The sequence below is a fragment of the Podarcis filfolensis genome, assembly GCF_964270895.1.
Source record: "Podarcis filfolensis genome assembly, chromosome: 1".
In the NCBI taxonomy this organism is placed as follows: domain Eukaryota; kingdom Metazoa; phylum Chordata; class Lepidosauria; order Squamata; family Lacertidae; genus Podarcis; species Podarcis filfolensis.
This window is the reverse complement of record NC_139604.1, coordinates 113,250,872-113,269,447: the sequence shown is the minus strand read 5'-3', so window position 1 is coordinate 113,269,447 and position 18,576 is coordinate 113,250,872. Positions and strand designations below refer to the sequence as shown.

At 41.4% G+C, this 18,576-nt stretch overlaps 1 protein-coding gene across 3 annotated transcripts in view; it reads left to right on the top strand.

Annotated features, from left to right (window-relative positions):
• TTC7B (tetratricopeptide repeat domain 7B) overlaps positions 1–18,576 on the top strand; it is a 101,516-nt gene that overhangs the window by 65,680 nt on the left and 17,260 nt on the right. The window contains exons 17-20 of one of the 3 annotated variants that reach the window (XM_083612067.1): positions 2,686–2,783; positions 6,347–6,514; positions 9,095–9,145; positions 13,179–13,319. In XM_083612067.1, the coding sequence (XP_083468193.1) occupies positions 2,686–2,783; positions 6,347–6,514; positions 9,095–9,145; positions 13,179–13,319 (458 nt within the window). The remainder of the gene's footprint in view (positions 1–2,685; positions 2,784–6,346; positions 6,515–9,094; positions 9,146–13,178; positions 13,320–18,576) is intronic. The other 2 variants (XM_083612068.1, XM_083612069.1) reach the window with 2 other exon arrangements.

The window sequence follows — 18,576 nt, the reverse complement described above, 5'->3', positions numbered from 1 at the left end:
ATAGTTTCCTTTTACACCTAATTTCAGCATGATATCTATGTGCACGCAATTGCAGTAATATGCTTAAACCTTCAAACTTCTGCAGCTTGCTTGATGTCGGCACAGAATCTAATCATGTTTGGCCAGTGCTTTTCTGATGAGCTTGATGCACTCTTGGCTAAAAATATTTTTTAGTAGTGATTATCCTGGAGAGCAGTGTGCATTTTGACCTGCAATGAACCAGAGAAGTTATACCATTCCAGTGGAAAGTACTGTATATAATTTTCAAATGACATTATTTGTTAGTTGTTTCAGTTTCCTTGCTTCTTACTAAGTCAGGTAGAGGGCAGTTGTAACATTGCTTTTTCTGCCTTGAGTTTAGAACTGATGACTTAAAAAAATTAAATGTAAGAACTCAGTTATTAAAAAGTAAAACACAATTAACAACAACAACAACAACAACAACAACAACAACAACAATTTATTATTTGTACCCCGCCCATCTGGCTGGGTTTCCCCAGCCACTCTGGGCGGCTTCCAACAAAGATTAAAAATACATTAAACTGTCACACATTAAAAACTTCCCTGAACAGGGCTGCCTTCAGATGTCTTCTAAATGTTAGGTAGTTGTTTATCTCTTTGCCATCTGATGGGAGGGCGTTCCACAGGGCAGGCACCACTACTGAGAAGGCCCTCTGCCTGGTTCCTTGTAGCTTTGCTTCTTGCAATGAGGGAACTGCCAGAAGGCCCTTGCCGCTGGACGTCAGCGTCTGGGCAGAACGATGGGGGTGGAGACGCCCCTTCAGGTACACTGGGCCTGGCTGTGGAATATATAAGAAGAGAACTTTCCTGCATCACATGAATTAATAATCACCAGTAAAGGTAAAGGAACCCTGGATAGTTAAGTCAGTCAAAGTTGACTTTGGGGTGTGGCGCTCATCTCCGCTTTCAGTGCTGAAATGCTTTTGCATACCTGTGCTTAATGAAAATTGGGATGGCTCAGGGTTATATGGTGGCAGTAGCAACAAGTAGTCTGTATCAATATGCAATTATTGCACCTTCTCTTCCAGGTCAGTCAAGATTCAGAACCAGTTGTGCAGTGGTTGGTACACCAACCAAATCCTTATTACTGACTACACACACTTATAATGGATTGTGTCTGATTTGTGCATAGCAAATAATAAACCATCTTTATGGACTACAACAGCTCATGTTTCTCACCCATTAATGCTCCTGCCTGGACTGCCCAGCTGGAAGCAACTGAGACCTGTGCTAGCCAGCCGAGCCTCCACAAGAGGTTATTTACCTTCAGCTTCATTTTCTTCATCACTGACGTTTGGCACAGCATTGTTCATGTATCAAGGAAGTAATTAATAGAGCTGTTTCCAGGAAATGTGTGCTGACTGATGTAATAGTTATTGGTTGATAAAATGGACTACGGAAGGTCCCTTCTGTTTCCTGTGGATTACTGTAATTGCATCATTGCACAAGGAATTAGCTGTGGTGGTGTCTTACAGAGTTTTTTGTTTTTTTGGCACCATTTTAACAGCAGCCAGACAAAGAAAGGAAATAGTTTCATTCTGTATATAGAACACATTGCTTAAAAATTGGATTTAGACATTTCACTGAAAGGAAATTTTGAGTTTATTCAGATTCAAAACCAGGAAGCCATTTTCCAGCTTAGGATAGATGTGAAGAAACAAGGTTTTCTACCACTTAAAAAACCAGATCACCAGGGATGACAAAAGTGTTGATGCTACTAAGTAGTATTGCACCCCTATAGAAAGGGACAAATAGTATTTGTTTTTAACTGAGCAGCACCAAATCCCTGGTCTGATATTTACTTCTGGCACAATTATAACATTATCCATATAATCATTCCTCACCATTTTGTCACTATACTTTACAGTCATACCTTGGAAGTTGAACAGAATCCGTTCCGGAAGTCCATTCGACTTCCAAAACATTCGAAAACCAAAGTGTGGCTTCTGATTGGCGGCAAGAAGCTCCTGCCGCCAATCAGAAGGCACGGAACCCACGTCAGACGTTCGGCTTCCCAAAGAACGTTCAGAAACTGGAACGCTCACTTCTGGGTTTCAATCATTTGGGAGCAGATTTGTTTGGGAGGCAAGGTGTTTGAGATCCAAGGTACGACTGTATTTCCAAAATAAGAGGGAAATAATTCTCTTTTCCTGAGCTGACACTGGCGGTATTCACATTCATAAAGGGGAAGACGTTCCATAAATATGTGTAGTCATTGCATTTTCTTCCAGCATGCATCCCTGCCTTGATTTCCCTCTCGTCCCTCTGTTGTTTCCCTTGTGTCTGTTTTTAGATTGTAAACCCCTTGGAGGAGGGGGGTCCATCATCTCATTCTGTGGAAGTCATTCATGGAAAGACTTCTTTTTTTAAGCTTGGTCTCTCAGATCCGCCAAGTGGAGCCAATCATTTTCATGCCACAAGTGACTCAGTAGGGCAGACATCCATTCACAATTAAACAAGTGCTTTGAAATGATCTGAACCATAGTGTGAAAAGACTTTAATCAGCATAAAATGCAGTGTTTTTTATATGATATATGGGCTGTCTATCCCTTTGGTAGATAAAGTACACATAGCACTGAACTCTGTATATGAAGAGCTGTACAGTAAGCTAAATAGTCACTTTTAAAGCCTTAAATGACAAATGCTTTGCATTGTTTCCTACAGCGATTCTGGACGGGGCAGCAGTTTGTTAGACAGAGCCATTGCCGACAGGCGACAACTTAGTACAATTACTTTGCCAGACTTCAGTGACCCTGAAACAGGTGAGGATTACTGTCTACAACAATAAAGTGTCAGAAACGATATGTGTTGTCTGCTAGATGCCTTAATCTAAAACCTATCAAAGCAATTGAGGCAAGATAGAAATTTGCTGCGGTATATTTATTTATTTTATGTTTAGTTTCATATTACACACACACACACACACACACACACACACACACACTAAATTTATACATATGCAATAAAAGTTCAGGCACATACTCTAGAGTTGTGTGTTAGTCCTCTCCTGTGTTAAATGCTTAACATAAATATCCATGTATACTAAGGGCCAAAAGTTCATAATCCAAACTGCGCCTTGGGCTACAATCCTCTGCATTGTTACTGAAGAGTAATTCCTATTGCAGGGGTGACTAATTCCAATCCCTATCAGCCCAGACCAGCATGGCATGGATGATGGGATTTGTAGTCCAGCCTCACATGTAGAGCCAAAAGCACAGAATTCCTTGGGGCATAGTATCAAGTAAACACAGGACTGGATGGTACAGACATCTTCACACATTTGTTTTTAGGCGTATATTTCAGTGTATGATATAAAAAGGGTGAATGTGGGAAGCAGATGTTTGAAAATCATATCTATCCCACAAGTACACTCATGATGGAACCAGCTACATTAGCTCATGAAGTCTTTAAGTTCAGGCACAGTCCTATTTTGTTTTTGTTTTTCACCTGTAAGCCCTTCTACACACCTAAATATGTTTTTGCTGCATTATGCAAACAATATTGAAGAACAAAGTTTTAATATTTTTTTAATATTTTAATATTTTTAATATAAGTTTTAATATAAAGTAATGTAAGCAGTTCCACTCATCATAAGTAGATTTCCTGCATGACTTCTAATTCGTTTATTTTTAGTTTACTGGCTCATTGAAAGCATACTTCAGGTTAGGGATGGCCACATAAAGTAATGGGGACACATTTAACTAAAAATATATATCTTTCAACCTGCCAAGTCATTAGCCTATCATTGAAAACAGGGCAAAATTAAATTGCATAATTTATCCATATTGGTCTTTACTATATCTCTGTGCAGTCTCTTTCTTATGCCTGTTTGTTTTCATTGACATATAAAACCACTTTAGATCTTCACAAGCCATACAGTGTTACCGTAACAGATAAAAGTTTCCATATTAAAGAGAAAATTTCTAGTGTTCTAAATGAAGATACCCAATCTACTATCTGTCTCCCATTTTCTTTTTCTTTCCAATTGGATATTGGCAATGAGGTGCATTTCCCATTCTTCACGTCGGAATTGAAATGTTTTGTGTTGTTATTTACATGAGTTGCTATTTAGGCAGGCTTCAGTGCTAAAATTTCACAAGCTCTTTGCAGGCAATATAGTGACTGTCTATACACAGTGGTGGAATCAGGCCACACTAACTGGGCCTATCTCTTGCTGCTCTGGACCTCTGTGATATTAAAGCAATGATTTCACGTTCAGTTATGGACCTTTGCACATTACCCCCCGTTCGATGTCCAAATGTCAGGCAAGTTTGGAAGCTGGGACTGGGAAGATGGCAGCGTTGGTAGAGGGAGAATTGCACAGTATAAGATGAAAGAGCTACAGGGACTGGTCAGAACTGGACCTTCAGCATACAACTGAGTTACAGCCCCTCCCCAAGGGGAGAGGGTGGGCTCTGAATTTGCTGTGAGCAAACATGTCCTTAGCTGGCATTTAGAGGTAGGAGTGGAAGATAACCCTATCCGAAATGCCGAAATGCAGCCAGTTGGTGTAGAGACAATAATGCACTAGATGGACCAGTGGTCTGACTCTGTATAAGGTAAATGTCTATGTTCCCCCAGGCCAGAGGATAGTAGACCATGCATTAAAAGTTAGCATGGCCTTCACTTTTTTCTTTGCAATCTTTTAAACTGGTCCAGATTCCTCCCACCCACCTTATAACAACCATGCCCTTCATCAATTTTCAGAGTCAGAAGTACTTTTCTGGATCTAGATACAACAAAGCCAATCATAGTTTAGAGGCAAGTTTAGACTACAAGCATCAATGGACCTTATTCTGACTTCTTTTTTTAGACTATGGGCTGCTAATCTGGTTTTAGGACACAACTGAAGATTAAGTTTTATCTGTTTTCAACCTACCTATGCTTATGTGTCAAAGGCTGCTTTGATAGTGGCTCTGGCAAGCTGCCCACCTGGAACAAACTCCTGCTTGTGCTTCTCTTAGCAAGCTAGCCATTCTTTAAGCACTTTGCTTCTGGTCTTCATTGAGGCTTCAGGGACCTCCCAAAACGGAGGTTCAAATGTAAAAGTTGATCCTTGACGGCTTGCTCCATCCATGCATGAACTGCAAAATAGCCACTTCTCCTGCTGCTTCATCACTGGAATTTTTTTTGCTTTAATGAAGAGCCAAAAGAAAAAAGTGAAGTATGAGCGTTTGTAACTAGATCAGAGCTGATAGACAATTTACCAGTTGTTTCATAGATCTCTTCTTTAAAACAATCAACTGTGACTGCAGTCTGCAAAATTTTATCTGGCAGAGCTGTTTTCGGTGGTGCACAGCCCAGCATACCCAGGCTGTCTCCACACACTCATTTTCTACCAGCTCTGACAAGTTTTCCCACCTCCTTTTCAAGCAAAATGGCTCATCTAGAGCAAGAGGGAGTCTAGTTCCACTACAGAATTTGAATTATAGGGAGGATTTGGGGAGTTACTTTGAAGCGACTCTTTATTTCAAGGCCTTTCCTGCCTTATTTACATAAAAGGGGATAATCCTTTATATGCCTCTGTAAATTCTCGGGAGGAAGAACTGGCTTTAATAAAAATAAATACACACATTGCCTTCGATATTGTCAAGGGAGGGTGTGAGCAACAAATTCTCGAGTCGCACCTGAGCACATGAACCAGGATGCTTTGCCAGCGGAATGACACCAGGACCGCCTTCCTTTCATGGAACAGGGTGATGAAGCGGACCTTCTGTCTCCTGTCGTTCAAGGATTTAGTTATTTTTTAAATGAAGTTCAGAATCACTTACCTAGACAGTTGGTGTTTTATTTCTAACTTGGACAAGCATTTGGCAGCTTCAGGCACTCAGGTTTTAGGACACAGTGGGCAACATGGTGCTCTGCAAATGTTGGACTACGACACCCGTCATCCCTGAGCATTGCCACACTAGGTGGGGCTGATGGGAGTTGGAGTCCGAAGCATCTGCAAGACACCACCTTGGCTACCCCTGTTTCAGAAAATAATTTTTGCCATCTGTATTCCTATTGGATGTGCCAAATAGCTTGCCTTACAAATGTTTCCATTATATCAGTTTTCCTTTCCAAAATAACTTGACTTGATTGAAACTGGTTTTACTAAATCTCAGTAAACATTTTAAAAATTTCTTTTTCATGTAAGGAAAACGACCTTTTTGCAGTGCTTGTAGGAAAATATATTTTGTGTGGTAAACTGTTGCTTCCTTTTTAGCGGTGGTTAAATGAGCTATACATTATTAGGATTATTCTTTTCTTTTCATGGCATCCATTAATCCATTCAAAACCTATTCCTGGCATTTTCTTTATATTTTTCTCTTTCACTTTTTAGCTTCTGATTCCTCCACATCTTCACCTCTCTCAAGAACAGAATCTCCTCTCCACCTGTTTATGTCTCCTCAATCTCCTCACCCTCATCCCAAATCCGATACCTTTGTCTGGCCCTATGCAACCAATCCATACTGTGACCTCGTTCCTGGGCCCTGCGAACCGCCACTCTGTAAACTGATTTCCTCTTTCTGATAGGCGTGCTAGTTTGCTCTGTTTGTGCTTCTGATAATCTCCATAACTGCTAAGCATCCATTGCCCGTAAATGTTGTTGAACATCAAGGTATTTGGTATTAGTGCAATCTACCTGTTTGGATTATATGATGATGAATATTATTTTTTAAAAAATCATTAGGCATTTGAAACTGTCAGAGTTTTAGGCTGCAATACTCCATGTTTCTTCAAGTAAGCAGTGATGGTTTCAAGTGGGCATGCTCTTAAATCAGTCTCCTCACTCCAATACCCTTGGAAGGCTCATGAAATGTTACATCAAGGGACCACCAGGGGGCTCCATTGCCTCCCTGAGAGCACCGACTAAGTGCTGCCATAAGGCATTTTAGCAATATTGTGATGGGTCAGTGGCACAGCTGTTCCAAGAGTCTGTTGCGCAAGGATTGGTACCCATTGTCGATGCAGTGCTGTGGAGCGAGGATTAACGCTGGGGGTGTACCAGGATGTGGAAGATTTACATGTCTTGGCTGTGAGCCAGGAGAAGAAAGAAGAAGCGATGGGGTTGCCATTTTAACTCCCCAACCTACCTCACAGCTCTGGATCTGAAGCCTCAAGCTGGAGAAAACCTGGCCCCTCTTAGGGCATGGCAACTCTTGGTCCACATGCCTGTGCCTCCACATCATGTGTGATGGAGCACTCGGAAAACACGCTGTTAGTATTATAAGTATGCACCCAAATTTGTCAGTACAGTGGTACCTCGGGTTGCATACGCTTCAGGTTACATTCGCTTCAGGTTACATTTGCTTTAGGTTACACACTCCACTAACCCAGAAATATTACCTCAGGTTAAGAACTTTGCTTCAGGATGAGAACAGAAATCGTGCTCCGGCAGCGCAGCAGCAGCAGGAGGCCCCATTAGCTAAAGTGGTGCTTCAGGTTAAGAATAGTTTCAGGTTAAGAACGGACCTCCAGAACGAATTAAGTACTTAACCTGAGGTACCACTGTACTATACTGATTCTTGAGTGGTAGAAACTCAGCTCCTACTTCTCCTTTTGTACTATAGGTGCAACATTTTTTATTTTTTACTGGATTTTGTTCTCATCCATGCAATTAACTCGTTTTGAAATGTTAGGACCTTTATTTGACAGAATTAAATATAATTGGCAACAATTTTCATTCCTAGACGCTAGCTTCAAGACAGGAAAGGTTTCTTTTGCACTGTGGTGGTTGTTGGGGGGGGTTGGCTATCGTAAATTGGCTTAATCTTTTCGTTTCGGAGGAGTAGAGTGAGTAAATCGTTGTCTCTGGCACTGAATTAGATGGCAGGTGCTAGAAATTAAGTAGCAAAGGAGTGCAAATTAATCAGGTCACAATGTAGTTGGATCCTATTCAAGATGCTGTTTGAAAGGATAGCACTTGTGCTTTCATATTGATGTTAATTCTGCTCCCACTTGTTTTGTCGTGGCTTTTCTGTGATCCTGGTTCTTCAATGGGACATTTAAAAAAATATCGCCCCTCCCTCAGAGCCCTACTGCGCCTTACAGAAAGTGAGGCCATAGCTAAGGTGATACAATTCTGGGCTCTGCTACTTTGGGCTGCAGGCCAGGCAGTCAGGTAGTGCATCTGAAAGGATGCTGTGCTAAACGTTTCTGTTTTGGTGTGTTAGTTTACTACCTGAAGTAAGGTGGGGTTTCTTCATGAGGGAGCGTACAAAAAAATGTCTTTGCTGTCTGAAATGGTCCTGCCCAGAAAATGGCTGTGAGGTGTAGTTTGTAATTTGGTCTTCGTCTACTGGTCTCTGATGGATCTGTGTCAGAATTCATTTTGCAGTGGTTGGAATCACGTGCTGTCTGCACTTACGGGTGCTGATATGAACTTTTGGGGATTTATTCCCCCCCCCCCAAAAAAAAGCTTTAAAAATTCAGGAGTGGTTATTACTTTGGATGCTAGCTAACAGCTGGGGAAGTGTGATAGACAATATCCTTTTCTAAAACAGAGCCTCTACAGAGCATAGCCCACGTAGCATTAAATTGTTGTTGGTGAAGCCGTGAACTTATTTAGCTTTCCATAGGGATGTAGGACCAATCATGAGATGCTGCAGAAATGAAAGCACAAAAGCAGGCTGTGAATTTTCTACCTCCAGCGAGAGCTGCAATATCTTATGAGGGGGGGAAATATAGTTATGTGGCAGTTTTGTAGGAGCCTCAATTATTTGACCTCAGAGCAGTTGTTTATGCACTTTCATTCCCCCATTGAATCCATATGAATAGAATTGGTCCAAACCCTCTGTAGCTTTCTTGCTCTCAATATGTATACTCTGTTGTTTTTCTATATTCAGTTTGATTGTTAACATGACATGAAAGGGATTTATTTAACAAGAACTTTCTCCAAATTCTTACCGGGAATTCATCGTGATTTTAAACTCCTTATTTCGAAATGTTCACTGTCCTTTGGAAAAACAAGAAAACGAGCTTACAGTTTGAAGGTTATCAGAAGTGTATTTTGCTTTTTTTGTGCAGTTCTGTTTTATAGCTGTTATCCTTCGTGATTTTAATTTGTGGTTTGATCTGTTGTTTAAAGGCAACCCTCCAGATGCTTACTTTCATGGTTTTTTCTCCCTTTTTTCAGTTTGTAAGTAGTATTTACTATACAGGTCTATTTTTAAACTTCTAAAGGCTTAGTAATAACACCTTCCCTCCACCACAGAATGTAAATGTGTGTCCATTCGTCATGGAGGTTTGACATTGTGCAAAGCAAGGCTGCTGCTCCTTAGCCATTCAAGTCACCCCTGAGGCTGCAAATCCTATGAGATCTGAATGCCCTCAGCTAGGACTAGAGTTCTGTTATTAAAGAGGCAGTATTAATTTCTGGAGGGCTGCAAATAAAGGACCTTGGGAGCAGGGGCTGACTTTATAAAATCCATTGCATAAGTCCGTAATCCACCATATTTATGATTTCTCCAGATCAGTTAGTTCATTTTCTGGCCTCTTGGCTGGAAGGAATAAGAGGCTGAACTTGTAATAAAAAGATTTGAAAAGAAAATAAAGCAAGATTAACCTATTCTAAAAAAATTAAGTACTTTATTTTTTTTATTTATTTAAGATACGTTGTTGGCATTCTTACGCCTAATACTGTATTGTTATTTATTAGCCATTTATGTGGTCTTGGCACCATTCTAAATTATATTGATGGCAGTGTATGATCAATTAGCAAAAAACCCATGATACTTGTTTCATGTACCAACCCTATGGAACAAAGAAAGTTTTGTTTGTTGATGGAAGCCCCAGGCTCCTCTTCGTTAATGTACACCATCCATTTTGGAAAACGTCGACGAGCCTTTTAACATATTGGAGGTGGGGGGTGAATTATTGCAGTGGCTAATAAAGGGTGATATACAATGTTCGTCATACTCAGACTAGATCCATTGAAATCAGTGGACACCATTGTTGTCACTGTTCTTACTCTCAGTATGACTATCATTGGGTATTGCCCACCGTCTTGTGGGATTAGCCCAGGGACAGCCAGTGTGGTATTACCTCCAGTTATTGTGGACTATAACACCTATCAGCCCAGACCATTGATGATGCTGACTGGTCTAATGGGCTTTGTAGTCCAAGCATCTGAAGGGCACAAACTTGGCTACCCCTAGATTAGACGTACACATAAATGTTTTATTTGGTCCTACAGAATGTACTGTCTCTTAATCTAGAGAGAGTTTTACTTGCACCGGCATACAGATCTCTGCATGTACCACAGTTTAGCACTCTTACATGCTCTGGCACCTGCTTTATTTGTGTGTGCATGTGAAATCGGGTTGTGTTTTCACCTTGCATGATTTTGCTCATTTCCTTTCCTTTAATTAAGACATTGTTCTCATGAAATTTGATTGAAAAGCAACTTTCCATTTTGCAGCAAGGAGAGGGGTGAGCCTCTGAAGGATTTGCATTATGTCAAGTATTTACCATTTCATCATTCACTTGGCAATCCTAAAGATAAACACAGGGGAAGTAGCAACATGCTCATCATATTAAGAAGGGGATTCCCCCCCCCATCCCATAAACGTTCAAGTAGAAAAGCAATACAGAATTGTCTTCTTTTGGTTTGTCCCCGCCCCCCTTGTGCTGGAGTCAGCCAATTTATCAGCTGTTCAGAAACAAAAGGCCTTCTCAAAGTAAACACTAGCAAGAAATGCTGGAAAATTTAATAATCATCTTGTCACAATGACAGGCTTCCTTTGTCGATGGTTCAAATAGTGGCAGGTGTCCCTTGTTGAAATAAAGCACTATAAAATTAAGCCGTTTAAACAAAGCACTGGTTCATCCTAGTGAATGAAATCGTAGCTCAGTTACTTTTGTTAAGTTTATAATGACTCCTGGAACGGGTATAAGGTGAAGTGGTACACAAATAGCTATGCAGTGTAATAAGAAGTGAGGCAGCAAATTTGGTGGCTGAAGCCACAGCTGAATATTGGATTTTTGCTATTTTCAGAGAGTTAAGCCCTGACCATGAAAAGGGTGTTCTAGCTAAACAAGCAAGCCCTAGTTGATAGCAGAAAATCTCCAGTTGGTGATTGACTAGAAAAACATAAATGGGAGGTATTGGAACAGTTGTTGTGATAGATGTGTGTATGGAGATTAGATGTTTGCCTTATCCCTACCATCTCCCACATAGGCCTCATTTTCACTGAGGTGCTAAGCCCGTATCAGGGTTATGTTGGTTCACACTGCAGTTGGGGCTCACTTGACTTGAATGCTGCTTTATAGGGGCCATAATCCTAGATGCCAGGGATAATATATGTACTAAATCAGGTATCAAAGCTGGTTTGGGGGGAAGACCTGGTTAGTCTTCACCACATTTATATGTGCCAAAACGTATGAATGTCCCCTCATAGCGGTCCCCTTTTCAATAATGAGAAGTCATTACTTATGTAACATCTTGAATTCATGGTGCCCATAGCATTTCCAGTAATAAGAAAATAAAAGAGCTCTCCTGGATCACACCAAAGGCCCATTTGGTGCAGCATCCTGTTCTCACTGTGGCCAATCAGATGCCTATGGGAAGCCCATAAGCAAGATTCGAGTGCAGTCTCCCCACCTGGAATTTCCAGCAATTGGTATTCAGAGGCATACAGTTGTACCTTGGTTCTCGAACGCCTTGGTCCTTGCACATTTTGGCTCCTGAACGCCGCAAACCCAGAAGTGAGTGTTCCGGTTAGCAAACGTTTTTTGGAAGCTTCTGCGGCTTCCAATTGAGTACAGGAAGTTCCTGCAGCCAACTGGAAGCCGCACCTTGGTTTTCAAACCGTTTTGGGAGTCGAACAGACTCCTGGAACGGATTAAGTTCCAGAACCAACTGACTCTTGACAACGGAGGCAGAACGTAGCCATTGTGGCCGGAGATCTAACGACAGCCTTCTCCTGCATTGATTTGTCTAGTTCTCTTTTAAAGCTGTTCCTTTTGGAGCTTCTGTGGGGCAAGCAGTTCAGCAGATGACATTTACCCTTTCTGCATGCCAGGGAAAGTTTCAGTCGATTAAGTTCTGCTTGTCACACAAGTCTTAAAGCCCCAGGAGCTCTTGCCAGACTTAAGACGCCGATAACTTTATGTGTGAACAAGAAGTTACAATGTAAACACCTGACATTATTCAGGGTACATTTTAGCAGCTCTGTTCCAAAATTGCCGTCAAGGAAATATTAGAAGGTGATTAGATGAGTGCGCCAATTTATTTGTAGCTTGACAAAGAAGGCATTCGTCTCTCTACTTCTCCTTGCAAACATTTCTGATGCTTCACTCTTTGTTTATATTCTTCAGTGACCTCCACATTTGTCAAGCGTGCATTTAAGTCTTTGAACGTCATGTTTAATTGGTACCACGTTAGAGAGATGCAGTGAGTGTCTCACATGTTTAGGAACTACAGCAAAACTGATATAGGAAGATATCTAGTATTATGGCAGGAGCCGCTTGTTTTTTTGTACATTCATATCAAATAGAAATTGGCTAAGAGCAATAACCGTAACATATAGGAAAATATCAAGGAAAAGAATAATCTGTTGGTTAGATTCCCCCCTCCCTGCTTAGATTTATCAACTCCATTTTGGACGAAGTGCTCGTTCTGTTCACTTCCCCAGCTGCTAATATTGGTGATTAAGTGAACTTTATAGTCTTTGCAACTTAATTGGTTTCTGTTCAGGGAAACGTTGAGATCATTCTGCATTTCTTAGGTTATTTTAGTCTCTCTATTATTATCCTTAAAATAGTATTCTAATTACCCCTCCAGGGAGGTGGGGTGTTCAGTGATAACTAGCAGTGAAGAGTAAGTAGTAAGAGTTACATCATATAAGCATCATCCCCAAACCTCTTGGAGTCTTACAGCTTGTATGTGTGTGCGTGGAACTTGTATACCTGCTGTCGGTCGTCGAAAGCTTTGTGTTTCACGAGTGGCTGCTCCAATCTCATCTGTCATTTCCGCTAGTAATGTAATAGGCTTTCAATGCAGGTTCACTAACACTAACATCCTTATAATAGGGGAAGGGGGAGCCTGGCAAACGTAGGTGTTTTAAGGTTTCGCAACACCTTTACATGCACAGAGTTAAAATGAAGAACAGCAAGCAGCTGAAGCCCAGGCTTTCTCTTTCTGATGCAAGCTATGTCTATTATTTCCGCAGGTTCGATCCATGCGACGTCGATAGCAGCCTCTAGAGTGGAGCAGGCACTGTCTGAAGTTGCCTCGTCTTTGCAGAGCAGTGCTCCGAAGCAAGGTCCTCTGCATCCTTGGATGACTCTGGCTCAAATCTGGCTTCATGCAGGTAATAGGGCACAGCTGCTGTTTTCTTTTTTCCTGCTCATTAGCTACAGGAATCTGTAGTCATTGCCTTCAGCGGGGCAGAATGTTTTTATTGTATGTCAGCTAAAAGCACAGCTTTTAAGGACACTTATTCGGAATGTGGCATTTCGTTACATTTCAAGACAAGAACATGGTATGCTTAATTTATGAAACAGTAGTCTAGGGGAGGGTGGCATTTAGTATTTAACAACCTTGTCAGGAGGTTGAGTTCCCCACCCCACCCCCGCCGCCCCCTTCCCATCCGCTGCTCAGGTTATGTTAAGTCATGGAAATTTAAAGTGCCTCATTGAAAATTAAGAGTGACGTTGTTTTGGTGAACTTTAATCTGGGCAGCTCAAACCATGAATTTCAGGCAAAAAAGATAAAATGCCATCTGCAATTATATGCTTTTCAGACTGCAAAAGAGAATAGCAAGCTAAAACTAATTTCGGGAGGGGGGTGGAGAATCTGAAATACATTTTTTATGTAGAATAATAACATTGTAGAGTTGGAAGGGACCACAAGGGTCATCTAGTCCAACCTCCTGCAATGAAGGAATCTTCTTGCCTAACGTGGGGCTCGAACCCAAGTCCCTGAGATTAAGAGCCTCATGCTCTTCTGACTTGAGGTGTCAATAACAAACTCATGTAAATGTGCTTTAATAGAGTAAAAGAGGTTGACTGAACCTTCTGGTGTTAAAGCTCAGATACGTGAGGTATATTGAGATATCGACATTACAGAGTTATGGAATAACGTTTAAGGCAGTTCGACCCACAAATGAGGTGGCAAGCTATTATCAGAGACTATAATGTACCTATTTCAAGAAACGATGCTGTTTTTGAAATACAGGTTAGAAGTAAAATCACTTTTCCCCAAAACAAAGCAGCCGAAGACCCATATGATGTATCTGTTAACTGTGCTGTATTGTCTTAGACAGCAAGTTAGAGGAATCAGATCCACAGATTATTTTCCCAAATGAGATGTTGTCTGCAAATACAGAAACTAGAATGCTGGTTACTCACTCATTCATGGAACCCATCTTGCGCTAATCTTCATCATAAGGTTGTTCTGAGGGGTGGGGTGGGGCAGGGCATGTACACTGTCCTGAGTGCATTAGTAGGATACAAAGATGAGAAACTTGTAGCCTTGTACCCAGCGTTGCTCCAGAATGCTGAGAAAGCAAAAACTCAGTGCGGTATTGCAAAGTTCGGTCTGCCATCTTGATTGAAAATGGCACCCAATGATGTCCATACCTGCTCCTTGATCTCAGAAACCATCATGCAAAAATTTCATTAAGAAGTGTCCAAAATGCATAGAAAACAGACAGGCAGACAAATACCGTTCCAAAATATTTAGTAGTGGGAGTAGCAGGATGATAAAAACAAGAATAGGAAATCTCAGCTACCAATTTCCCAGTAAGGGCATATAGGTTTGCAACTGTATATTGTCATCCTACGTATATTAATCAGAAACGAATCACACTGAGTTCAGTGGGGCGTGCCCCCAGGTACGTAAGGTTAGGATAGAAGCCTTTGTCTGCTTCCTAAAACGATAAATAAAGAGAGGAAGAATGTTGCAGGGAAGAAAAGAATGTACTTGACCTCAGATCTGAACTGAGCCTTGAGGTTGGAAATATAAAGGTGTATGGTGTGACTTTTTATGCTATATAAAAGGGACAGATAAATGGGAGCAATTTATGGTACTGAGTTACAAAACAGTTTGATTTGTTTAAACTTTGTTATGTTGTAAAACATCTTGTTGTTAATTATGTTTTATCAGGCCAAATAAATTAGATGCTTACCTACTAATTCCAGACATAGTGCAAAACAGTCACAATGTGGATGATACGTGTTTGGGTCTTCCACCCTACTTTCCAACTTGAAAGCTCCTTTTTAATTGGAGCAGTAATGTGGGAGGTGTATTATTTACACATTTCCCATATTTAAATATTCCAAATTCTGTTTGTTCCCCCTTGAATTAGAATGATTGTGTTTAGGTTTTTTTAAAAAACAAAGGTAACTCCTAAATCCATAGTTGAGCAATACCTTTGTTAGAACCAACCAAAAAGTCACAAGAGTCTTACGGCAGCTTAAGTTTCACTTTTTTGTTTTGTTCTTTAGTCCTCTGTAAGATCAAACTTGTCTAATGCCTTTTCTGTGCTGACTTCTTCCAACTAGTGGAGGTTGTTGGGTATGCCCAATAGTTCTGAGAAGAAAAATGTGATGTCATAGTAGCACACGCATGCTTGTGTGTTTGGGGAGCTTTTCTTTTGGAACAACAGTCCTTCAAATACATTTTTTATTTTTTATTTTTCTGTAAGCCTCAGAAAGCCTTGAGGCTTACTTCAAGCCTGAGACAGTGGCCTTTAAATGAAGTACTTTGGTTGGTTGACATGTTTCAAATGGTGCTCAAGGTGGCCAAAAGCAATGAAATGCAAATAAAATAAAGCACAATAATATGCAAAGTGAAAACATTAAACAAGGAAGATAAAATACACCAGTAAAATGGCACCTATTTTGCAGCAGCCAAGACTACATTATGAGTCAAAGGCCTGCCGGAATAATTTCATCTGCAATGGGACTAGACCAGCCTCCCATTGCGTGAAATTCCAAAGCATGGCATCCAGACAAGACCTAATATGTCCCAAGTCAGTCCTGAGTTACTCTGTGACTCATACAGACTCTGCCTCCCATCTGTTTGAGTTGGAATTGCATAATTGGCCTTGTTTAAGCCTGGCTACAAGGGGTGCGGGTGGCGCTGTGGTCTAAACCACAGAGCCTAGGGCTTGCTGATCAGAAGGTCACCGATCAGAAGGTCGGCGGTTTGAATCCCCGTTGTTCAGTCCCTGCTCCTGCCCACCTAGCAGTTCAAAAGCATGAAGTGCAAGTACAGTGGTACCTCGGGTTACATATGCTTCAGGTTACATACGCTTCAGGTTACAGACTCTGCTAACCCAGAAATATTACCTCGGGTTAAGAACTTTGCTTCAGGATGAGAACATAAATCATGCAGCGGCGGCACAGTGGCAGCAGGAGGCCCCATTAGCTAAAGTGGTGCTTCAGGTTAAGAACAGTTTCAGGTTAAGAACAGACCTCCAGAACTAATTAAGTTCTTAACCTGAGGTACCACTGTAGATAAATAGGTACCGCTCCGGCGGGAAGGTAAATAGTGTTTCGTGTGCTGCTCTGGTTCACCAGAAGCGGCTTAGTCATGCTGGCCACATGACCTGGAAGCTGTACACCGGCTTCCTCGGCCAGTAAAGTGAGATGAGGGCCGCAACCCCAGAGTTGTCCGTGACTGGACCTAACGGTCAGGGGTCCCTTTACCTTTTTAAGCCTGGCTACTCTTTTGAACCCTCCTGTTCCCAAGCTTTTTTGGCATACCTAGGCAGCTAGATGTTCCTGAGCCCTGGTTTGAGTTTCACCTGAATAGAACCAGGGTGATGCCGTTGAGTTAAATTGTCTTTCTCCCTCTCTTCCACACCTTGATGAGAAGGGGTTCCAACTTTAATGCCAGAACGCCACTGTTTGCATTGTATGCAGTGCCACCTTGGATGGTCCCATAATATTTGGGGTTGGTGGGCGGGTGGGAGAGAAAGTAAGAGGTGGTTTGTTATCAGAAAGCTAGGCCTGACAAGTACAGTATGGTGTTGTGTTGTTTTGTTGTAAGGCACTGTTACTACAGTGGAAAGTACGTTAAGTAAATGTCCCTGTGGTACATCATGAATGGCCCTTGGGATCCTGGCTGTCACTTTTTCCACATATTACTATCAGGCTGGTGGTAGTAAATAGCGCTTATTTAAAAACCTTCGTATGGAAGCAGTTTTTTATATACCAGCGACATTATTTTACAGCGATGGGTAGGGGGAAACAAAATTGTGTGTGTGCGTGTAGATGTTGTTTGGTTATTAAAGTACAAGTGAGCAGGAAAGGGGAGATATATAGGGAATTTATAAATCAGCATCTTTACTGCTTCTGTGAAAATTGAGGTAGCTCAGAGCAGTATGAATGATATCAGGCAAAATTTGAGAGAGGGAGAGAAAATGCCTGAAAGTGTCAATGGAAACAAATTGCATGCAGTCCCTCATCATTAATAACTCATTGAGAGACAGACTTGAGTGCCTGTCTGAGCCTAATCGCAAGAAATTTTGTTCTGTAGCCTGGGCTGCAATTTACTTAAACATTGGCTTTAAAATTACCAAATGCTTTTATGAGGTCCTTGATGTTTTTATGCAATTATTGGAAGGGCTTCATCAAACTTTTCAGATTTTCCTTTATTCTTCCTCTGCTGGTTCCCAGCAGATCGAAGTGCTAATATATGCCTTCACACCTTTGGTTAAAATAATCTTTACTTACTGGGCTGGGATCCAGACAGCTACTTTAAGAATCCCCAAAGGCTTGCATGTGCTCCTCAGATTCCCCACCCCCGCCTTTGAACACTTCCCCATCCCATATTGCTAACAGTTTATGAAACTGTCCCTCGGTTTCAAAAGCGGTTGCTATAGTAGAGGGAGGTTGCTCTCTTAGAAATAAAAGTCCAACTTTCCCCTGAGTATTTGGAACTAGTTGCCTGATTCTCTGCCCCAACCTGGAGCTGATATAGGGGAATTTTTTTTGGGGGGGGGGGAGTCAAATTGTGTGACTGGAGCTTGTTGAGCACACATGACAGTTTAGTTGAATCCCACCCATTGTGTTTTTAAAGGGTCTCAAAGTTCATGTTATCCTTAATGCATGTTGTCTGAATTCTCCTGTTCCGGGGCCATGTTGTTGTTGTTTTTTAAAAAAAGTTAAAGGATCGTAATAATAACATAATAGCTTATTATTTATGGCTGGGTTTCCCCAGTCACTGTGGGCGGCTCCCAACAGAATATAAAAAACACAATAAAACATCGAACATTAAAAACCTCCCTCAACAGGGTTGCCTTCAGATGTCTTCTAAAAATCAGGTAGTTGTTTATTTCTTGACATCTGATGGGAGGGCGTTCCACAGGGCGGGCGCCACTACCAAGAAGCCCCTCTTCCTGGTTCCCTGTAACCTCACAGTGAGGGAATCGGCAGAAGGCCCTCGGAGCTGGACCTCAGTGTCCAGGCTGAATGATGGGGGTGGGGACACTCATAGAGATAGAAATAGCGTGGATAGAGATGGGAGAGGTTTGAAGATTGTTTTCTTTCATATGGAAACAACCTAGTACTATTTTTCTAGAAAAAGAGGTGCTGGAACTCACCATGAACGCCTCCCTT